This window comes from Nymphaea colorata, chromosome 1 (assembly GCF_008831285.2).
Source record: "Nymphaea colorata isolate Beijing-Zhang1983 chromosome 1, ASM883128v2, whole genome shotgun sequence".
In the NCBI taxonomy this organism is placed as follows: domain Eukaryota; kingdom Viridiplantae; phylum Streptophyta; class Magnoliopsida; order Nymphaeales; family Nymphaeaceae; genus Nymphaea; species Nymphaea colorata.
In genome coordinates this window covers 21,312,963-21,337,651 of record NC_045138.2, presented here as the reverse complement: position 1 = coordinate 21,337,651, position 24,689 = coordinate 21,312,963, and the positions used below count along the sequence as shown (strand labels likewise).

Sequence of the window (24,689 nt, the reverse complement as noted above, 5' to 3'; positions counted from 1 at the left end):
TAGTTCATTAATAATGCAGGCTGAAATCATACGATCAGGTATGATATTGAAAAAATAGATAAAGAGAATCGCATGGAAAGGGGAAAAAGAAAACGATGAGAGGGAGAGAAAAAAGAAAGGCACGCGTATAGGTTGTTTGGTCCAAAAGAAAAAAATCATACTCTTCTTTTCTACGTCAACCAGAAAAATGACCCCAACATAGAATAATCTTTTCATTTGGAAGATACCCAGATAAGAAAAATCATGCGGCGGACCACCGGGGAAAAAACAGCCGGCGGGCCGGCGGCCAGACTTAACGGCACTCTTCTAATTGCCCCTTTGCGGTTACTTATGTACAGAGAGAGTTGGCCAAGGTTCTCGCCTAGCAACACTGACTACGAAACAGATTAAATTGTTGAGCGTGGCATGAAAACTTGTTTTGAATCCCTTGTTCCGCATATAAAAAAGACCAAGAAAAAAAGAACACTGCAAAAGGAAAAAAAGAACACTGCAAAAGGAAAAAAAGAAAAAATCTCCAACGGTGTTGGGAAACAAAAATCTAACAAGAAGTTGGTTGGAATTTGGAGGTGACTAAAATGAAAATGGGGCACCTTTTAACAAAATAGATAACATAACTGTGGTTTCCCCAATTAAGGAAGGACGAGCACTGCGAATATGAAAAAGTGTAGGGGTGGCTGACCTCGAAAACAAAGTATCTTTGCGGGGGGACTGGGGACGAACAGGGAGAGACTGCGAGGTGAAACTGAGAGGAGTGAGCCACTGCGGCGAGCGGCAAAAGCAAAAACTGAGAGGGAAGCAGGCAGACGACGATAATCGACGTCCATGGCGTCGGCGTCGGCGTCGTCCTCAGGAGGAGAAGGCTGGGAAGAGATGACGCTGTGCGTAAAGTGGAACGGCAAGGAATACACGGTGAGAGTGTGCGCCGATGACACCGTGGGAGAGCTGAAGCGACGCATCTGCGAGGCCACCACCGTCCTCCCCAAGCGCCAGAAGCTGCTCTACCCGAAAGTCGGCCCTAAGCAGCTCTCCGACGACGCCACCATCCTCTCTACTCTCCAACTTAAGCCCACCTTGAAGATGACCATGATCGGGTATGCTATCTCTCCCCTTGTTCATATTTCTCTTTTCCTCTGAGATCTCTTTGCACAAAATCATTCAATTTCGGCCATTATCTCTTTTTCTATCATTTACAACACTGTAACCCTTAGTCTGCTATTCTAGTTGCTTGTGGTCGTTCATGGCTTTGATAAAAGGTGAAAGTACTCATCTGTTCTCATAATTCCTACAAGTATAGGATGAGGTTATTCCTCTTTTGATTTGGATTTTGGAACTCGTCAGCCTTTTCCGTTGGTACCAAAAAGGGACCCCTTTTCAGACAGAATCATGGATATCCACGATATGCCATTTCCACATTATGTAGTAAAGGGAAATTTCCTGTAAAAAAAAACTCAAGTAAAATATGTTCTTTATGAAAACCTGTCATGTATAAATATATGCTTATAAGGATGAACGTTGATCAATTTAACATAATATGTTCATAATTAATAAGTCATAAATGAAATACCTTAAAAAATAAGTTTAAAGTCTTATTTGTTTAGTGCAAATAACAAATGAGAATGTTATTATTTATCATCATCATTTCCATCTTCATTCTCATTGTCATTTGTATCATCTTCTTCATATTGAATATCCTCGCCACTATATTCAAACTCTCCTTCATCAGCATCCTCTTCTTCTCCAATATTGTACCACTTAAAATCTTCATCAAATATGGCGACAGGTTCTTCTTTAGACCATAAATACACCTTATTGTGTGCTTGAGGTACATCTTATCCCAAGCCTTATGCTTCACGCCGGTGAAGTGCATGGCCTGCCTCATTGCGGAAAGTGCATTGTGCATGAGGCAAATGCCTCAGGCACAGTTTCAATTTTTTTTCACTTAAAAAAACAAGATAAAGACCACACATTTTGCTTAGTTGGTACTTTATCTCACTAATCTCTTTCTTGGAGAGTCGGAGACTTAAATCTAGTTCCCATGCTCATTTACTTTGTGATACTCATCCATAAATGCCATCTGTTGATTAAATCAATGGCTCATTTAATTTTGCGTGCCCATTAATTTTGATTTATTACCTTAAAAGAGGAGCAGGTGCGTTAGAAGCATCGCGCGCATGTGTGTGTGTGTGTATATATATATATATAACAGCATTCTTTACCAGTGGCGAAGCCAAAATTTTTTTTTTGGAGGGGCATTGATTCATAAATGTGCATACCTGAAGGGGCACTCACATATGTAACAAAGTAAATGTTTGAAGACCTTCATGTGAAAATAAAGGAAAACTGAGGGCTGGTGTGGGCAACTGCCCACACTAGCTTATATGTGGCTTCACCATTGTTCTCTACGTTTCGGTATACCTTGGTTTGGCTCAACCTAAAATAATATTCATTACATAATATGATGGTTAATTAAATAGATTCAACACGTCTTTTGCTAGAATTCATGATTTACTTTATATTTTCAAACATAAAATCATGATTTCTAACCAATCAAGTTTCGATATAGTACGAGCTGTTGGTAAAGATGCTGCACCCCGGTTTTTTAAATTGTGGCGCACCTGTGTCTACGCCCATGCGACGTACAATGTAGTGGTGTTTTATAAGTTTCGGTATGGCTTCATGTTCTTTAGGCAGAAATGTAGTTAATGGACTTGATATGATATTATAGACAAACTCAAAACTATTTTTTGTTTAAAGTCTTGCTCTGGATCTTCTTTTGGATATAACATTTAATAATATTTTATCGTCGAAGTTTTGATGCATTTTGAGTCATTGGTTTTAAATGCTATCAGTTTTGCTTCTCATACACTGAGATGTTCTAATTCAAACTTAACACATTATGTAGTTTACATTCATAAAATTTGTTTAGCTATCTGATCACTTGATTGGCCTACTTTTCATGTGGTTGCTTATCAGGATACCCTGCATATTAGTTTGTAGGACAAACTATATGAGGTGGTGCTCATTATATATTAACATGATTAGAAAAGAAAAAACTGCAACTTATCCCATAATTATTAGGTTCTCATAATTATAAGGTTCACTAGAGGTATACAAATATTGAATAAGTTTACACATGATTCCCAAAATTCAGTGCTGAATATAGTATTTACAACTGCCATGGCCTTTCTTTCATAGGCATGTGGAATGCAACCCAATTGTCACTAGAAAACATCTGCTTGAGAGGATTTCTCTACTTGACTATACTTTTGCATAGTCAAAACATTTGTTGCAAACCGAGTTTGTGTAGGTTAATTTAATTCGACCTCATTTATAAATTTTCTCAAGTTCAAAATGTAAGCATGATTATAGATAGACTTTGTTATTTCTTGGCATCTTTAAACTGTCCACTTCATATCATCTCTTTCACCACGATCTTAAAGCATTAGATTTACATAGTGAGCAACACATGAGCTCCAATAGAATGTCCTATATTATGCTGCTAACATTGCATATGCAACTTTATAATTTCCTGCATTATCTGTAATAAATTGCACGACATTCTCTGGCTCAACTTTCTGTACAAGTTTATCAAACTATCACACAAAACATCAGGAGTCTTGTGAGTATTAGACAAATCAATAGATTTTAAGAACATTATCCCTAAGGGACAATACACGAGGAATTTTATGTTCTGTTCTTTATGTCTGTCCACCCATCTACCATCGCACTGCATCCTGTATCTTTTCAGTTCCTTTTTAGTTCATCACAATATGCATTGACATCTTTGACTACATTATTAAAAATTTTACCTTGCAATTTATGATACAAGTGGCATTTTATGCCACTGGCCTACAAAAGCGATTACATCTACTATAAGTTGAAAATGAAAAGAGTTTGCTGCATTAAAAGGAATGCATGCATCATAGAACCACCTTCCTATGGTATTGTCTGTTGTGTCGACAATGTCCTTTGAACACATGGTTGCTTGAATCTTAGGCTGAGCACTTATAGCAGTATAAGTGGGAAAAAAAATTCTTGATCGAGCCAGATCCAATACTCGACCTCCTAGTAGGTACTCTACCATCAGTTCCGCTAGTACGGCCACAGTTCTTGCCACGTCCTCGTGAAGCTGTACTTGTACTTGCACCTGCACGTCTTCTCTTTCCAACTAAAGTTGAAGAAGTATCTCTATACATGATGTCTTTCTTTGTATTTGTTCCCAAACTGGCACCAACATCCTTTTCTTCGAGCTCAACATCTTCACCTTCGCTTCCTTCCTGTTCATAAGGCTCCTCATATACTGCCTCAGCCTCATTCATTTCCTTCTCATTCCTCTTTGCTTTCACAACATTAATGAGTTCCATACATTAATGTTTGACATAGGGTGGCACTGGGTTCTCTAGGGTACCAGTGCACTGAGCCACATTGTGGTGTATACCAGCTATATGGTGTTTAAAGCGAAAGATCCTTCTTGATATTGTTTGCTTACAAAAATTACACTCAACTTTTAACCGAACTTTGGGATCCACCCTTGTACACCATTGTTATGCGGAACCTTTCATTCTATCTTCACAAAACAAGTAAAAACCTCCAATTAACTGTCAGAAATAAAAGAACTCAACAATTCAACAGTGAAAATGAGCAATTTTTTACCTCTTTGGTGTTAGAACCCAAAAACCCTCTTTCTCCAAGCCTCCCACCATTTCCATCATGAGAAAACCTTCTCTACCACGAGTTCTCTCAAATTGATGATTTCTTGGTGTTTTTTTTTTGTGAAAACTGGCAAAACCTCTCCCTTCCACAACTCCTTAGAGTGATTAGAAAGAGGGAGGGAGGGAGGGAGAGGAACATTTAAAAATACATGCAAAAGAGGGCCTCAGGCCCCTTTTTTGCATTTTTGCCTCATATTGTACAATATGGAGGAATATCGCCTTTACCATATCATATGATACGGGGGATATTGTTACAATACACGAGCGTATCGTGTATCGTAAGCATACCATATAAGTTTCTAAACCTATACGGTATGTATCGCACGATACACGTGAGTATTATACGATACAGATAAGATTACACTGTCCAATGCGTGCTGTGAGAAGCCGGAGGATTTCTCCATCCAAACCTGGATGGAGAAATCCACAATTCTCTCTCTCTCTCTCTCTCTCTCTATCTATATATATATATATATATATATATATATATATATATATATATATATATATATATATATATATATATAAGTGACATCTTTCTTTTCTAGAAGGGCCCTTGTCAATGACTTGGCACTGCTAGTCTTTGTCTAGTTGACCAAGTTGGCCAACTAGACCCTCAAATGGCCCCAGGACTTGGAGGTAGGGACTAGTGAAGGGACTGGCAACTAGCACAACTAGGTGGATGGTCAGACTGATTAATTGTTATGATAACTGAGACGATTCCAAAGGAATGCAAAAGGAGTCAGGTTCTAATTAACGTCAGATTTCTGAATCTTACATATGAATAAGGCTTACTTTTTGTATACGCACAGACAACAGATTGTATTGTGTGTGCCTAGGTATCATCTGTGCCTATGTTCCCTTTCTTAATACCATCAGATTAATGATTGGATGATCAGAGATTGTTGTGATCTATATAGTTTATGTAACCGATAAAAAGTTTTGAATCACATCATTTCAATTTGTAAGAAGGAAACCCAAAGGCATAGAAGGTCAACAGCTGATGATATTAAAGACTTGATGGTTTTGGGAATCTTGATTTTATTTCTCAAGAAGATAATTGAAAGCATGGTTTTTCTTTTAATAAGAAAATCGTGCTGAGTCTCTTATGCAAGGTCAGTGCATCTAGCCTTGCGTACAGGGCAAGGTAAAATTTGGAGAACACAAACAATGTTTCTGACCATATATACATATATAAAGCCCTTGCTAATGGCTCATGCTTTTCTCATTCACTTCACCTGTACTAGATAAATATGCTCAGGCAGTTGGCCTGCAGGTCATCAGTGTGGGGAGATTGTGAGAGGGCAATTGCAATTGGTCATCTTCGTCTCTTTGATACTAACAATGTTAGAGAGCAAGGCGGTGTGCCAGGAGGATTCCTTCTGAAGGCGAGAGAGAAAGAGAGAGAGAGAGAGAGAGAGAGAGAGAGAGAGAAAGCTATTACATAGTAGGGAGTTACGTAGATAGCTATTACACATATAGGAGATCTATTTTTATGGTCAAAGACCTACCGTAACAGAATTCTTTCTTTTTGGGCTGCATGATCACTGTTAGTGTTCCATTGAGCTTGCATGTCATTTTCCAGCTCGCAGAGCCCTAACATTGGTTTTCCAGTACTGTGGAAGATGAGATTTTTGTGGACCAAGTTGATGGCCCAGAAATCATTGACGATTTTGAACTCGTGCAAGAGGATGTCACTGATATCAAAGATAAAGATGTCAACCAACAGAAACTGAAGCGTAGAATCAGTCAATACAAGGTTCTTTTAGCATCATTATCTCTTCACTTTTTCTTATTATCTGCTAATTTTGATGTTACAGACTTACAGTATATTATTGCCGATAGTTTGACATTCCTTTCTTAAGATAACTTAGTTCAAGTTCAGGCTGTTCCTGTTCTGAATATCAAGCATTGCATATAGTTATGCTTATATCCTTTAGTAACAACTGTACTTCATTCAATGTTTTCCCAATTTTAACTGGCTTCTGTTTGTTTGCCTAATGCCACTATGTAAAGTCCTCATGGTTGTTGCTGATTCCTCTTATTTTTCACAATTTTTATCATTGGTGATATGTGCACCAATTAGTCTTATATGTTCCCTTAAGTCATATACAAGTTCACTTTTTCCTGCTGGCTGCTAAACCAATTAAATTCCTTAAGGTCAAGCGGTCCTCAATTTCTAATATTTCAGAGTCTATATATATATGAGAACAGTGAATTGTGCTTTCCAATTTTTGTACCTACCATGCCTACCCTTCTCTTTAACGTTTATTTTTTTGGTCGGTGGGGGGGGGGGGGTGTAGGTGGCGTTGGGGCCCCAAAGAAGATTTAAAGGGGTAGGCATGTCGGCACACAAAATGGAAGGTGCAGTCCACATACATCCGTAGGCTGTCCTCTTTCATGTTTTGTCTGGCAGTGGCCTGTCGAATTGAAGGACCATGCTCTTTATGAAGTAGAGACATTATAACCCCATACATGGGTCCAAGGACAACAGCAAATTGAAATTATATCTTCTTCTAATTGTGGATAACAAAGAGCTATATCTTGTCGGCCATGCCATTTTGGCTCCATCCTGAGGTGGATTAAGAGCTACAGGATACACAATATTCTTGAACAGTTCTATGTTCCTTGTTGCATATTCATAATTCTATTTTGCAGATTACACTTGTCAGTGACATTTTTCATATAGTGGATTTTTTTATGATAAAGGCCATGCTTTATATGTTGATTTAAGTTTCACAATAATAGTACTTATTATCTACTTTGCTCAAAGCATGGCATGTCTTTGTATTTGATGACTAATTTTCAAAGCCTTTCATTTCATATCTGGCAATGACTTTCTTCATAAATTGCCAGTTAGTTTGGTAGCTTTCCACCAGTCAGCTTCTTTAGATAACACAAGCGTAGGTTCTGTTTTGGCTTTCATATTTAAACCCCCAAAGACTTTTTGCCAAAATGGTGTTTGAACTTTTACAGTAGAGGCTCATGCTACATAATTAGTGGTTGTGTAAGCTTAGGAAATTAGATGATACGTAATTCTTCATCTTCCATGATACAAAGAGAAGAATTGACTTCTACCATCTCATAGATGTCACTGTTTTTTCTTTTCAAAGTCTTGCATTAAGTAATGAAAAATGAGGAAAAAAATGAAAATCACAATATTTTGCAAACAAACATTAAATAATAAATATCCTTTTCTTTGTTTTCCAGGTTTTTGAGAATTTTCTTTTTCATTTTATTTTTTTGAGATTTCTTTTAACATTTGAACAGCTATTTCGAATATTTATCAATGTTTTCAAAAATTACTAAAAAACCCAAGAATTTCGTATTTTTTATATATTTTTTAAAATGTTTTTGAATTCGTGAAATTTTCTTAAGAAAAACTATCTTTTCAACTAATGTCTGAGGAAAACCAATAAAAACCTTAGAAGAATATTTATGACAGAACTTGCACTCAACTTTGGTCAAAGCTTTTGAATTTTTATCCAAAGACCTTTCTTGAAGAAGAAAATGAAGAATGATGCTAGTTCAACAAAGCAACCCTTGAAACAAAGACTTTCCTGTATGGGTACCAGTATGCACTCGGGTATGCCTTGGGTACTGTGTTGACCATATTGGGTATGGTCAACGTACCCGAGTATATTCGTTTATTTTTGGACTCGGCCAAAGTTGACCAAGTTCAAAACCGTCCACAGGTTAGGGTTTACATTTTTTTTAACGTTAAAGAGAAAACGCAGTAGAGCCCATCGAGGGCTTTGCATTTCGATCGACCAACGGTGCTTTTAGCAAGGCAACTCTGGCAAACGACGACTTCTCCAGTGAACGGCGACTTCTTCGGCGAAGGGCAACACCTTTTTTTCTCTGACCAACGTTTAAGCATCTTATTTCTCCGGCAGCCTCACCCCTCGTCCGACAACCTCCCATCAACCAGCGGCAGGTAGTTTCATCCTTCGTCGACTTTTTTCACCCTCTTCCTTCTGTCCAACGTTAGTGCTTTTTGCTGGTTTGCTGAGAGATAATTTAACTTTTGTGTTTTTCTGGTCGCCTGATTTCTGTGTTTTTCAGTCGTTTGATTTGTGCATTTTGCAAGTTCACCGTAAGCTTTCATTCGCCTAATTTGTGTGTTTGTCAGTCACCGCAAGCTTTCAGTCGCCTGATTTAGTTGAATTGTATGGCTGTGCCTATTGATATTAATGAAAGGCAAAATGCATCATTGGAGTTACATCACATAAGTGAGTGTGCATTTATGTGATGTAGCTCCAACTGTTGCACTGTTTTCATGTGGCAGCCACAGACTAGGAGAGCTACATCAAGTTATATATATATATATATGTGTGTGTGTGTGTGTGGCTGTACCCCCGCACCTAAGTTTTTTTAAAATGGTCTGTATTGGTACCCGCACTGGCACCCGTACTCGTACCTATGTGACATAAGTAGTAACAAGTTGAAAGCAGGATCACGCCTACAGTTTTGGTACCATGAAATGAAACAAAATGTTATAGTAGCACCTTGTAAATGGTTTAAGCAAGAATCTGAGATAGACAAATAGATTCAAGCTAACTTAGAAATTGCACAACCATTCTCTTCAAACTCTATTGCAGGATCTTCTTGTAAACTTGTAGCGTGAATAACTGAATATTACTGCTTCAAAGCTTGCCTCTCTATCTAGTGTTGCTTATGCAATTGAAGAACAACCATTGTGGAAGATAATAAGTGTAGCCTAATACATAATAAGTGTAGCATCATAAGATGCACCTAGTGATGGAAATGTGCATTCCCAGTTTTAGTAACTTCACATAAACTATGTAGATATGAGCCTTCAAGTTTAGAAACACTGTGAAAATCATATCTTAAAGAACAGAATGATGATGTTGAAAAAATGTTTACCCTTGAAGAAGTTTGCATGAGATCAAATTGGTATATCAGTTGTCTCTGATAGTGGGACCGACATTCAAAAGTGTTTGCTGATTAATGTTATTATCATTGTATGTGATGAGCTAGTGTTTCTGAGTATAGTTGATGCGTCCAGACTCTGGAGGATATTAGGATGTTGAATGTTTGAGGCAGCTATTTGAACAAATTATTAAAGAAGTTGGCCTTGATAAAGTAGTACATATTATCACTGTCAATGCTCGTATATGCAAGAGTGTTGCATTAAACTTGTGAGGTGATTTTCCTTATATTCTTTAGACTCAATGCATAGCACATATGTTAAAGCTAGCGCTCGAGATCTTATGGGATTTATAGTAGAAAGAAGATCGTTGTGCATGAGTTTTCTTATGCATTGAAGATTTAGGAAAAGATGTGAAGAACATACCAATTTTTTTTTGTGAATCACCAACATGTATTGTCTTTATATATCACAAAAAAACGTTCTCGAGTTTTAAATTGCAAGGTTTTTCTCAGGTATAATACCGCAAGCTTGAAAAAAACGGAAAAATACGATAATTTTGTAAAAATTAAACAAAACTAAAAATGAGGGGAAAATTAAATAAGTAAGAAACTAATAACACAAACATCAAAAAATAAGTAGATTTGCAACAAACAAAAATTAGAAAATGAAAAAAAAAAACTGTTTGACATTAAAAAAATAAAAAATGAATAAAAGGAAAAAAAGGAGAAAAACGCGAAGGAAATGCAATTTTAACGTTTTTTAAAGGTTTAAACGGAAATTTTATTTATTTCATTTTTTCACATTTTTTTGAAAAAAAACGTTTTTTTTTGTGAATATGCTTTATAGTTTTTTTTTTTGTTTCAAGTTGTTAAAAATTGCTGAAATATGGTTTGCTTATATCATTTTCATGATGAAAAGAATGAATAAATAAAGAATATATTAGGTCTTATGGTGATTGTTAAAGATTGAATTTTTCATGTGTTGAAGTTGAAATAAAAGCTCAAGCAATGAAGAAAACTATATTATGGATGATTTCTTATGGGATTGACTATTATATATTTTGGATTTTGCAAAGCCAATTTGGAGCATGCTGAAACAGTTAATAAAGATAAGCTCATTTTTCATAAAATTTATGAAATGTGGGATAATTGAACAAATTCATTTCTTAGTTTTAAAACATGATGGGAAAAAAACATTACACTTCATAATTCGGATTTTTTCTGTCGTATACACTCACAATGGGTGGAAAGATGGGATAAGAGCTATACTCTGGTTCATTCTTTTAATCCAAGATATCATTCTAAGAATTGGCTAACAAGAGTGCCTTGATGTGTCCCTGCAAATCAAGATCGTGACATATCTAAGAATGCACGAGCATATTTGGAGAGGCTTTATTCTTATTCTTACATGAGAAGAAAATTTACTTTTGAATATGGAACGTTTTGTAAAAGAAAATTTGAATATTTAGATGCAGCCAGCAAGAAAAGATGAACAAAATCCTTTTTGTTGGTGGGTGTCTTGTGGATCAGAAATACCTCCAGTCCTAAACTTGGAATGAGATTACTATCTCAGCCTGTTGTAGAAATACGAACAAGGAGAGGAAGAGGAACAACGATCACGATGTAACGTGGAAAACCCTCAACACGAGGGAGAAAAAACCACGAATGAGGAGGAGTCGGTGCCCACTAGCCGCCAGACTCTCTCTCTCCTTAGATTATCATTAACTCATAAGGATTAGGGTTACATGACTTAAGTAGTGCCCAACACGGGCTACAAGACGGGTCGGGTATGGATCCGGACCCGAAACATACGATCTATCAACACTCCCCCTCAAGTTGCGCATACATATCAAACATGCCCAACTTGGATACATTCCTCTCAAATGAAGCTGATGGAAGAGCTTTCGTCAGAACATCAACAGTTTGGTCTTCAAACTTCATGTAAGGTAAGATCAACTCTTTCGCATCAATTCTTTCCCGAATGAAGTGACGATCAATTTCAACATGCTTTGTTCTGTCGTGAAGAACAGGATTGTTGGCTAAGTTGATTGCAGACTTGTTGTCACAGTACATCTTCATAGGTCCTTCAATCTCTATTCCAATGTCAGTCAACAATATCTTCAACCATAGTAATTCTGACATTCCCATAGCAACTGCCCTATATTCTGCCTCTGCACTAGATCTAGAGCAAACATCCTGTCTCTTGCTTCTCCATACAACAAGGTTTCCTCCCAAGTAGACACAATACCCTGTAGTAGATCGTCTGGTATCACCACAACCTGCCCAATCCGCATCAGAATAGCCCTCGATTTCCAAGGTCTCTTGTTTCACATACAGGGGTCCCTTGCCAGGATTTTTCTTCAGGTAGCATAGTACTCTGTCCACAGCCTTCAGATGTGCATCGGTTGGTGCATGCATGAATTGGCTCAAAACATTCACCGCAAAGGTGATATCAGGTCTCGTGAGGGTAAGATAAATCAACTTCCCAACCAGACGTTGATATCTTCCCTTGTCTTCTTCACAGAGAGGCTCTCCATCTCTAAGACTCAACTTGTGCCTAGTGTCAAATGTGGTAGGAGTAGGTCTACATCCCAATTTACTAGTTTCTTCCAGCAGATTTAATGTGTATTTCCTTTGGTTTAGTATAAGACCAGTGCTAGACCTAGCAACCTCCATACCAAGAAAATACCTTAGCTTGCCAAGATCTTTGAGATCGAATTCTGTAGCCAGTAACCCTTTTAGCTTGATAATCTCCTCCTCATCATCTCCTGTGACAATCATGTCATCTACGTAGACCAGCAGGAAAGTAACCCTGCTCTCCTTCTTCTTCACAAACAGAGTATGATCTCCATTTCCTTGTTTGTATCCATGACGTATCATCACTCTTCTCAGTCGTTCGAACCACGCTCTGGGAGATTGCTTAAGGCCATATAGGGCCTTTTTTAGCTTACAACATTTTTCTGGTTCTTCATATCCTGGAGGCATATGCATATATACTTCTTTTTCGAGGTCACCATTGAGGAATGCATTCTTAACATCTAGTTGATACATCTTCCACTCCTTCATCACAGCTAGGGATATAACCACTCTCACTGTCTTCATTTTCGCAACAGGAGCAAAGGTTTCCAAGTAATCAATTCCATATTTCTGGCTAAATCCCTTGGCTACAAGTCGAGCTTTATATCTTTCAACACTCCCATCTGGTTTGTACTTGATGGTATACACCCATTTGGATCCAATTAAGTGAGCGGCTTCAGGAATCTTCACCACTTCTCATGTCATATTTCTTCTCAGGGCATTTATTTTTTCTTTCATTGCATCAGCCCACTTGGAGTCACTTTGAGCTTCAGCAACAGTCTTGGGGATCACAGCCAAAGAAAGAGTAAAAACAAAACACTTGTAATCTTTTCCAAGTCTGGAATAAGATACAAAATTACCAATGGGGTGTTGAGTACATGACCTGACACCCTTTCTCAGGGCAATGGGAAGATCTTCATTCTTCTTTTCAACCTCATCATGAGTCTCCACAGTCTCCATGGTAGGACTTGGTTCATCCAGGGAAGGAGTGGCATTGGGATTGGAAGTAGATCTAGCATCACAAGTCATCATCTCTGTTCGAGTACCTCGTCTAGAGTAGAACTGTCCAAACAACCGAGGGCCTTCCTTCTCAATGCTAGTGTCACACCTTTCCTCCTTCTCAGGCACATCAACAGCAGTAAGCGATTCTACTTTCTTGTAGTCCAAAAAATCTGTAAACTGAAGTTCCTGCCTCTGAGAATACTCTTCCCTGCCCACAGACTGCTCCCCCTGAAGAGGATTCTCACCAAAGTAAGAGGCATGTTCCAAGAAGGTAACATCCCTCGTAACATAAACTCAACCAGTAATAGGGTCAATACATTTGTATCCTTTTTGCGTAGGAGAGTATCCAACAAAGACACCTTTGATAGACCTAGGATCAAGTTTCTTGACATTTGGACTGTGATCATGGATAAAACATACACAACCAAAAACACGAGGAGGAAGTAGGAATGGTGGACGATTGCCAGGAAGTAACGAGTGGGGAGTCTTACCATTCAAAACACGACTGGGCATGTGGTTAATAAGATAGGCACTAGTAAGAACGGCATCACCCCAATAGTGTTTAGGAAGATTTCTCTGAAACAAAAGAGCCCTGGTGACATTAAGAAGTTGACGATTTTTCCTTTCAGCTACCCCATTTTGAGGGGGGGTGTAACTACAAGATGTCTCATGAACAATCCCCCTTTGTCTAAGAAACTCCTCAACAGACTGACACATGTATTCACGGGCATTATCGGACCGGAAAGTTTTAACATTCGCACCATATTGGGTATGCACAAGAAGAATGAATGTCTCGATGATACGAGGAACCTTACTGCGGTCTTTTAACAGGTACACAAATGTAGCACGAGAGAAATCATCAATGAAAGTGATAAAATATTGAAAACCTTGACGGGTATGAATTCCCGAAGGTCCCCATACATCAGAGTGAATCAGGGAAAAAGCTTCATTAACACAACTAGTAGAAAGAGGGTACGAAGCCCTCACATGTTTGGCAAACTGACAAACATCACAAGAAATGGAAGACAAATCAAAGGAGGAACACAAGTCTGGAAACAAATGTTTCAAAATCCCAAAAGGTAAATGCCCAAAACGTTCATGCCAGTACATAAAGGACTGAAGACAATCTTCTCTTCTCTTATCTGTCTTGCGGATCGCTGTCATCACGTATGGGAAGACGATATAATCCATCAGAAACTAAACCAATCACAATCCTCTTCCTTGTCACCAAGTCCTGCAAAACACAGCGATCGGCAGAGAAAATAAGTTCACAATTCAATTCTTTAGTAAGTCTACTGACTGACAAGAGATTTAAAGGAAACTGGGGGACATGTAATGCGCCCTGCACATGAAATTTGTCCAACAAGGACAGAATTCCTTCGCCTGCCACACAGGTAGAGGAACCATCTGCAAGAGAAACACGTTCCCTTCCCGAGGACAACTTATACTCATGAAACAATTTTGGATTACATGTCATGTGATGAGTAGCACCACTATCGACAATCCATTCCCCCACAGAAGAGTTACTTTTATCGCGAATAACTGCAAGAGCATGATTAGCTGTAGTTTCCTCTGATGTCTCGATCTTGTTGACATCGATCCTGCCCAAATAAGCCCTTAGTTCACGAAGCTGATCAACCGAAATAGAGAGTTTTTCCCCACTGGATTTGGGCGCCTCAGGCACAGGTGTCTTCCCACTAGAAGACCTTCCTCTATTTCCTTTCTTGTCTGGATGGAGATCCCAACAGTAATCGACGATGTGACCCGTCTTCTTGCAGTGTGTGCATCGGCGAGGGGGTCTAGCCAAGCCTCCAGGTCCACGGCTCACAAGGGCTGATCTCTCATGAGAGAGACCAGGATCCCTCTGGCTTTCATTGATGACCAGCCTTCTCTGTTCTTCTGCTTCAACAACCGAGTATACATCTTCAATACTGGACACCTCTCCAGAATTCAGAATCTGGCTCCGAACACCTTCAAACTCATCATTTAAGCCATCTAGAAAGAGGAACACTCTGTTTTCCCATATCTGGGCAATGTGAAGTGTCTGATCTTGGGGACAGTGCCACGGAATATCAGAATGATAGTCAAGTTCTTCCCACTTGGCTTTCAAAGCCCCATAGTATTCTGCAACAGAAGAGGTCCCTTGGCGGAGGTTATAAACAGTCTTCATTACTTGATAAGTGCGAATGGCCGTCTTCTTCTGGCCATACATTTGCTGAAGGACCACCCACATGTCCCGTGCAGTCTTCTTCCGAAGGATAAGAGGCTGAATCTCAGCGGAGACAGAATTGACAATCCACGTTTTTACTTGATTATCCTCAAGGAACCAAGTGTGCCACACACCACTTGTTCTTGCTGGTTCAGGGTTGCTCCCGTCGATATAGGCCATCCGACCACGGCCAGCAATCCCCATAGTCATAGCCGGCGACCACGAGAAATAGTTCTCCTTTGTGAGGCGAAGAGTAATAACCTGCACAGGGACGTTCTCGGGTCTCACAGTTCCGATTTCAATTTGACTGACCATCGACGAGGAAGAAGAGGCTGCCATAATGACAGACCCACACACCGACGAGAGCAACAAGGGCAGGGAGCAACTGCAGCGTGGAAGACGGCGGCGTCGGCAGAAGGGCGGAGCGTGAGGCGCTTGGAGGCAGCGGGAGCAGAAAACGGCGGCGGGAGCAGAGAGCAGCGCAAGAGCAGAGGGCGGCGCTTAGAGGTGCTCGCCGAGCACAGGAGGACGAGCGGCGGAAGGGCGGACGGGCAACGGGAGGGCGGACGGCGGCAGCTGGACGGGCGACGGGAGGGCGGACGGCGGCAGACAGACGGGCGACGGGAGGGCGGACGGCGGCAGACGGCGGACGTCTTGGCGTCGGACGGCGGCGATGAGCTGTGACTCCGTCAGACGATAAACAGTGCAGGGCGCCTCCTCCAACACGTTAATGCCGGAACTTCATGGCTCTGATACCATGTAAAAATACGAACAAGGAGAGGAAGAGGAACAACGATCACGATGTAACGTGGAAAACCCTCAACACGAGGGAGAAAAAACCACGAATGAGGAGTCAGTGCCCACTAACCGCCAGACTCTCTCTCTCCTTAGATTATCATTAACTCATAAGGATTAGGGTTACATGACTTAAGTAGTGCCCAACACGGGCTACAAGACGGGTCGGGTATGGATTCGGACCCGAAACATACGATCTATCAACACCTGTTATATCTTCATGATGTTGTGAAAGATTCTTTTTTATTTTTATTTTTTTTGTGGGGGTGGGGTGTCCACATATTCTCAAATGCACAATATCAAACAGAATAAAGTTACAAGCAAGCATGCAGAGGATTTGGTTCTTGGTGCTTCAATTTACATCCTTTTCACCAAAAAATATATATATATATATAGGTACTGTATTTTTTTCATTATGTTAATTTTTTTTTTCTGGTGTTACATTAAATTTGTTATGTTTTGGTCATCTTCAAATTTTCAATTTTTGTGTTCTAATTACATGCACTTTGGGATCACCCAGATTTTGGGATGTAGACCTAGAAGAACGTGGCTTCCACACTATTAACATGAGTTATGTCGGCTCCGTTATTCTTTTTTTTTGGGGGGGATGATCTTGGTGATGATATTGAATGAAAGATATTGATGAAACAACAAAAAATCGTGAATATGATTCTAATGAAGTATGAAATATGAACTAAAAATCTGAATACTCTATCACTTGATTATGTCACATTTCTTTGTTTCCCGTTGAGTCATTGATAGAATGATAGTTTGTTAGTTATTAATTAATAATTTTGTTGTTTATGGATTTTGTGTGTGTGTATATACACATATATATATGGCCTTGTGCAACTGTGCCCAAGCTACTTTTTTTTTTCTGCCGCACATGCACCCCTACAATAATCATGTGTGACATAGCTTTGTGGTGGCCTATCTTCCATTGATTTTACCTTTGTACATCCACAATAGCCTTGTTTTTCGGTGAACAATCTTTCTAAGGATTAATTGGGGTTCCTTTTCGGAACCATCAGTAAATCTCCAAGAACTTTTACCTCCTATGTATTTGCTCCATTATGGAGCCCATGATACATAACTGGACATAAATTTGAAGATTGAAAGAGTGAGATGTTCCTATAAATAGATGAAAGAAGAATATCATCAAGATAAAGAAGCTTTTATACTCAGCCTTTCATATCTGGGCCCTTTCCAAGACTTCCTCCAACAGCTAGAAAGCTGTTATAGTCAGGGTGCTAACAGCAGCACTAAACCAGACAACAGCCTGCAAATCAACTCAGCACCTCACAGCTTTTTTCAGCTTGAACACCGCTAGAAATAGAACAAAATATACCATGTAAAATACTGATAAAAGAGCATATATTTCTCACACCCAAAACTTAAAAAAACTGTGGACTAAGGCACAAGAGAAATGAATATTACATGAAAAGAGCTTTTGTAAGAACTTGTGTACAAGAAGGGCTAACTATCCCTTTTATATAGAGGAAAAATTAGCGGTTGGAGGCTTTCCAACAGCTAGAAAAGCTACATCTTTTCCAAACAGAACAAACAAAATACAAATACAGATTTACAATGAAACCCAAAATACGCACACACACACACTTAGATACCTATATGTATAAACAGCATGCAAGCATATACGAGCATATACAAAATGGGTATATATATATATATATATATATATATATATAGTATGAAGAAATTGCAGAATGAAAATTTGATTGTGCTGCTTCATAGCTTTCTTATCTCCAAGTGAAAGCAGAATCACTGATTTGGATAAAGCAGATTGAACTTCTTAATCCATGTCGTGAAGGGAAGAAACTGCTTGTTTTGGATATTGACTACACATTGTTTGACCACCGTTCGACGGCAGAGAATCCTCTTGAGTTGATGAGGCCATGTGAGTGTCAATTCCAGTTCCTTCTTTATCCCCTTCATAATCTTTTCCACTTTATATTATTACTCCTTTCTTCTTTCTCAGATCTCCATGAATTCCTGTCTGCTGCTTATGCGGAGTATGACATCATGATATGGTCTGCAACTAGGTAAATTAGTATTTCCTTGCAATTAGTTTTTATATTTTCTACGTGTTCGTTGGTTTCAAAAATACTTTGTTGTTCCTCGGATTCTTATCCTTGCGTTTCCAGTATGAGGTGGGTTGAACTGAAGATGGGACAGCTGGGAGTGCTCAATAATCCAAACTACAAAATCGCAGCCCTTCTTGATCACATGGCAATGATCACCGTGCAGTCTGACACACACGGTATCTTTGACTGCAAGCCCCTTGGATTGATATGGGCTCTCTTTCCAGAGGTACCTTCATTCCATTGCCATAGAATCAATTGTAGCTTCTCCAGTCTTTTTTAGCTGCTGACACCCTCCATTTTGTGCAGTATTACAATTCGAAAAACAGCATAATGTTTGATGATCTGAGAAGAAATTTTGTTATGAATCCACAAAATGGACTTGTGATTAAGCCTTTTAGAAAAGCTCATCTAAATCGGAAGAATGATGATGAGCTGGTGAGGCTTACTCAATATCTGCTTGCCATAGCAGAACTTGAAGATTTGAGCCAACTTGATCACGTGAAGTGGGAATCATTCATAGAGAAGAACTCAAAAAGACAAAGGCATGGTTGAACAGCTCAAGGAAAAAGATGCAGAAAGTGATAAATGTTTGACTTATATGATGCAACCTTTTATTATGTAATTTGAAGATCTTCTGTTTGTTTGTCGATTGATTAAAACTTGTAAGGCTTTGTACACTTTACAAGTGGAAGTAAGAATTACTTCTGACTTTCTGAAAGGGACGGAGGGAATGATACCGATTGTGGTTGATAGTGGAAAACTGTTGGCTACAGTCGTGCACTGTCTGTAGGCCCATTGATTTTTGAACTGATATTTCTCCAAACATTCTGTGGATGAAATACTATGGTTTAATTTATACAATTTCTATATAAGGGACATCTTCTACTTGTGGGATCGAGATGATTAGGCGGGATTTGTAAGAGCACAAAACTTAGTGGTCCACATGCAACGTTTCTCAGAAAACAAAAATCACTTTTTTATCGTTGAAAGAACTGGGTTGAAAGTGTATTTCCAAATAAACAACCTGTCACCTGTTCTTTCTTTTCAGTTTTATTGGTCGTCTTTGTTTTGCAACTGTTCTCTGTGGTGGATGGTGTGTAACCATAAGAAGCAGCATGTCTTTTTCAATCAGAGAAGTGCATTTCGTGTGGTTTGGGTGCCAACTCACTGGTAAAGAAACTTCCAGGACCATAAAATGCATTTCAGAGGTGCGAGTTAGTGTCAAGTCAAATTTTTAGCATGTCATCTTTTATTCCTTCCATCTTTGGAGATAGTTTGGAAGTAATTCAGTGCGATTTTTAAACTATTCTCTCATGATTTGGAGCACCTTTGATTATTTTGATGTGCATTATACGACGCATGAAGGATGACCTAACCTGCAAATCTGTCTGTCTGTCTGTCTTCTCTTTCTCTGTCTCGCTGAAAATGGTTCTTAATTTTTGTCTGCTATGGCTCATGTCATCTTCCAGCTACCTCCCCGTTTGTGAAAGCATTTTCCCACACCTTTCCCTAATCATTGGTGTTTCTAGTCTTTCGTTCATAGCAATGAGTGGGGTGAAAGATTTTGGCGTCTTTTCACGACAATCCCTCCAAGAATGCAAACGCGCTCTGGAAGATAGCTTCTGATCTAAATGCATGGAGAGTGGCATTGGCTCTACGTTGCAACAACATTTCAGTCCTTATTTCTTTTCAACTGTCTTCAGCTTTTTTTTTTTTTTTTTCAAAAGCGCTTGCCATTTGGAGATGATCATCATTGTTGGCCATCGTAGATATCTTCTTTCCATTAGATTTTGGGTTATGTTACTTTGACATCCTGGGCGCAATTCTTGCACTAGTCCCAATAAGTGCTCTACTGTGGCTTGCAGCTACTAATACTGTTTTAAGCAATGATTCATGATGCCTTAGCGACATTCTTTTTATTTTTAGTTATTTGACACACAACTTCATAAAATTCTCTCTCTCTTATATATATATATATCTATATATATATATATATATATATATATATATATATATATATGAAGTCATTTGGCTATGTTGAGCTCCATCCAATCAAGGCCACCCAGTATATCAATATATAGCATGATGTGGCTGTTATTAAACACACTACCTAATACTTCGTCCGGGCTATCTTGAGCTCCGTCCAATCAAGCGCTGTAAAAAGGTATATATATGACATAAAAGGTTTGGATGGAAAAATTCTCATATATATATATATATATAACTCTTTTGTGTTTGTACAAATATTTGACCATGTGAAATATCCATAGCCAGTTGGAACACAAAAAGGAAAATTTGGGTTCATTCTAGTCAGTAATGAAAGCAATTGTCACCACTACTGCACATAAAGGAAAATTTGGGTTCATTCTAGTCAGTAATGAAAGCAATTGTCACCACTACTGCACATAAAGGAAAATTTGGGTTCATTCTAGTCAGTAATGAATGCAATTGTCACCACCACTGCACATAAAGGAAAATTTGGGTTCATTCTAGTCAGTAATGAAAGCAATTGTCACCACTACTGTCAAATTAAATGCACCTTGCTTTGACTCAATTCTATGTCCAAACATTACGTCAAGGGTCCAGCCATAATTTTTTCATTGAGGAGCCTAATTATAGTTTCAAAATTTTGAAGGAGCTGAGATATAATTTTTTAAAATCTTTATATAAGAAAATTTTTTTTTTTAATTTACATGTAAATGATTTATCATTTTTTTAAGGTCCACTGGCTCTGCCCCTGCATCACATGCCACTTCACTTTCACTGATGCCCCGGCCTAGTTAGTGGTGTGACCCTCTTCGGCTTCTCGCCCATGAAGACAAAGTAGTGACCTTTTGTCAAACTGTGAGCTTCCAAGCAGTGAAGGAGAATTTGATCTCTATATAATCAAAAACGTATTGTCAGATTAATATCATCAGATGACAGTCTACTAATTGATGCATGTCAATTTAAGTTTTTTAAAATGTTAATTGGTGATAGTTAGATTGTTAATTCATTCACTAAATGTTCTCTTTTATGGAAAATTTGTCCAATTGTTACGTTGACTATTGCCCTTTGATTTAAGCGTACTTCCAGGTATTATAAGAAATTATCCGATTACAATGCAATGGCATTCTCCTTTCTTGTCGATAACTGAGTTACCAATCGATTCTTTTCAAAACATTGGATGTGTTGAACCTGTCAATTCAGGGTTGTCTACCAAGTCTCTTTGGCTGTGTTGGATCTGTCAGTCTAAGAGGCATATATTGTCTATATTTTATTACATCTGCTTTCAATGTGAAAGGTCCTCAAGTACTGTTGAATTTGAAGATCTTACTGTGACTGCACAAAAATTAGACTTTTACTTATAAATATTATATTATATCGGCTATGACCCCTCTCGGATTTTTTTTTTTTTTAAATCAAACTTTTACTTAAAAAATTTTAGTTCAAACTTTTTACTTACAAAAATTCTGAAAAATTATGTTTTGGCTTTTGTTAAAATTTTGAAATTATGGCTTAGTTCCTGTGACAAAAAAATTGAGGCTCTGCTCCCTGCATGTATAGACGCACCTGTATGCACAATAATTCTATAAAATGTTGTGTCATTCTTATGCATGTGTTTGTAGGAAAGGACAAGACATTCTTCACCAAAATGATTAGGCTATCATGCAATCATTTTCCATGATACAGTATGGCCATTGAAAAACTAACTTAATAGCATTCTCAGTGGCCATAGGAACAGCTTCAACATATTCCTCCACCCACCTTTTCCCATCTTATTTTATTAGTAGCCTGTGGTTCTTTGGAGATATGTGCTCCAACTCCCAAAGCATCGGTTCCACTCCAAAGATCTTCCTTTGAATTCAAATGTTACCTGTTGCTTAGAACACTAATTAAGTACTGGTGTCTCCTCCTTTTTCTGCAATTGCATGAGAGTGATGGTAAATGGGCCAAACTGCTCAAACAGTCTTCTAGGGCTTAGCTCATGAAAAATGCTTGTTCAAAGCCTGGGGGCAAGCTGAGTCAGGATATTCCTGACTCCACATCCCGTTTGTGTAAGTGCACGTGTAATTTTCCACATTCTGCTTTCATGATAATTGGTGGGTCCGAACAGTTTTTAGATGACTGACTCGTGGGTTCATGTCCCATGCACGGCCTTGCCCTTCCTCATACAATATATATATATATATATATATATATATATATATATATATATATATATATATATATATATATATATATACATTCAATTGCATTTTATGGAGTGAATTCTTCTACATAGAAAAGAATAAAAAATAAGGTTGAGGGGACTAATATAGCACTATACTGTGAAGTAGTGACATGTACTTAATAGCCTGGCTGAATTTGTTCTTCTTTTAAAGCTCTATTCCATCATTTCATTCTCAATTGCATTGAGTTACGTTGATTCCATCAATCTTAATTACTACATTGAGATTAGCTTTGTTTAGACATCAGGATGCCAAACTCACTCACACCCACTTGTTTGGTTATGTCCATGCCTCCAATCTCAGCCACACTTTTGTTACGCTTGCCTAAAAATAGTACCAACAAGCTCTGTAATGGAAGAGAGCTTGCAGGTCCACCTAGTTCGGGGTTTGAACTTGTGACCTTCAAAGAAAGGAAGGTCAAGAGTTTGATACTTGGAGTACATTTATACCATCATCTCCCTTTTTTTTTTTGTAATGAACATGAAGTACTCCTACCCCAAGTGGCAAATCACTTGAGATTTTGTTCGCTGGTCATGTCTGCTCATCTCAATTTGAAATTCTGATAAAACCCAGAACTTGTCAGGTCTCTTTATAAGATCCCGCATCAAATTTCAATGGTTTTGGGTACTTTGCTTGTCACTTTTCTTCATCGGTCCATTTGGCTTACTGCTGCTTCATGAATATTACCTAAAGATTTTAGTTGACTTATAAAATTTGGTTAAAGGTTCTATAAATCTGTATGAACTGTTAGGGTTGATTTATGAAATTGTTTAGTTTGCCAAACGTGTCTTATGAGGTGTTTCATATTCTGGGGAAAAAAAATTAGACAAACTTTTCTAGAGTGTTAACGGGTGTTCTATTTCTATTCAAGTCTCAAAACCACCCTACACCTCAAGAATATGAGAAAAGACTGAAGAGCTTCGGTCTCTCCAAGGTGTCTCCCCTCCTTGCGAAGTGGTGAAAAATTTTCATCAATATTTCACTCCTATCAGGCAGCTACGCTGGCTGAAACTTCCACCTGTCCGGTGACCGCACTCTGATTTTTCTGGTTCCCTGCGAGCATCATATACAGAAAAACTAGAAACCTGTTGTTGCTTCCCTCGTCGGAGATAAAGTGATGCTCCACAGATTTTGCTTTTCAAGTATGGATCTTAGTATCATTTTGTGAGACAATGATACTGTAAGGATTTTTGGGAATACGCTTTACAGAAGCTTTAAATATTGCGTGCTCGTGTGTATGAAAGCGAGTGCGTGCATGCGTGTGCGCGCGCATGAACAGCTTTTCGAGCTCTCAGTGAATGCCACAAAGGCAACAGTTTCTTTCCCTTAATAATTTCACAAAGTTAAAAGAAATGGATTGCAGATGTGGCCTGTGATGGGACTTCTGATGTCGAATACGGGTTGTTGCACTGCATTCTTTTCTCAAACTACTAAAATATTAGCTTTATTTTAGATGCTGTGCACCAGCCACACCTCCCTCTGTCTTCTACTCTCTTCTCTCACTGCCCGGGTGCTTGTACCTTGAAGGTGGCTTTTGGTTTGGTTCCCGTCTCAAAAGCCACCTTGCTTTTGAAGGAAAAGGAAAAGAAAAGGCACAACGAAATAAAGGAATTAGATCTTAGTTTGTTGGTTCCTGTAATCTCATATTTTAATTGAAAGAAACTACACGAGTTAGTGGGTGAAGTGACTCTTCCAGGTGTTGGTAAGTGTAGTGCACAACCTGGAAGACAGATTGTACGGGCCACATAGAAGACTGATTGAAAGATCTGTCGAGCAATTCACAGTCTGATAGAAAACTCACTGTTTTCCATTGATTACAGCAAGTTAGGCACATCCTTTCCTGCAGTGGGTAGTATTCAATGCATAGCTCCTCTCTCTCTCTCTCTCTTTCTCTCTCTCTTTGCTAAGATTGCAGTCTAGTGGCGGTGCACGCCTAAAGAGCATCTCCTGAATTTGAAAATAATCAAAGTTTTCTTGTGATGGTAGGCAGTTTCTTTTTCATATTCTAAGCAACATATGGAGATTTGACTCTATGGAAAGTCTGCTAATTGTAAGCACCAAGACAGGTGCAAATGTAACACATCTTGGCAGACAGATATACGTGAGAAGTATGTCTGTTAAATGGATTGCTGCAGACATGCTTGGCAGCATGTCTGTTAAATAGATTGCTGCAGACATACTTGGCACG

The 24,689-nt window shown here is 38.7% G+C and overlaps 1 protein-coding gene across 2 annotated transcripts; it reads left to right on the top strand.

Annotated features, from left to right (window-relative positions):
- The first annotated feature begins 679 nt into the window (after positions 1–679).
- Positions 680–19,162, top strand: LOC116256309 (ubiquitin-like domain-containing CTD phosphatase). 2 transcript variants are annotated; one of them, XM_031632655.2, is made up of 6 exons: positions 682–1,091; positions 6,327–6,471; positions 17,989–18,103; positions 18,185–18,248; positions 18,351–18,516; positions 18,597–19,162. In XM_031632655.2, exons 1-6 carry the CDS (start codon positions 823–825, stop codon positions 18,840–18,842), a joined length of 1,005 nt encoding a protein of 334 aa, XP_031488515.1. In that variant the 5' UTR covers positions 682–822; the 3' UTR covers positions 18,843–19,162. The 2 variants fall into 2 exon arrangements, with proteins under 2 accessions (XP_031488507.1, XP_031488515.1); XM_031632647.2 differs by having other exon boundaries at positions 680–1,091; positions 17,989–18,248.
- Positions 19,163–24,689: the final 5,527 nt, after the last annotated feature.

Bases quoted from the DNA above. Each gene is read 5' to 3' on its own strand.
- LOC116256309 (XM_031632647.2), top strand. From the start codon at position 823: ATGGCGTCGGCGTCGGCGTCGTCCTCAGGAGGAGAAGGCTGGGAAGAG. The intron at 1,092-6,326 runs GTATGCTATCTC...TTGGTTTTCCAG, and splicing joins TTGAAGATGACCATGATCGG to TACTGTGGAAGATGAGATTT. The intron at 18,517-18,596 runs GTACCTTCATTC...CATTTTGTGCAG, and splicing joins TATGGGCTCTCTTTCCAGAG to TATTACAATTCGAAAAACAG.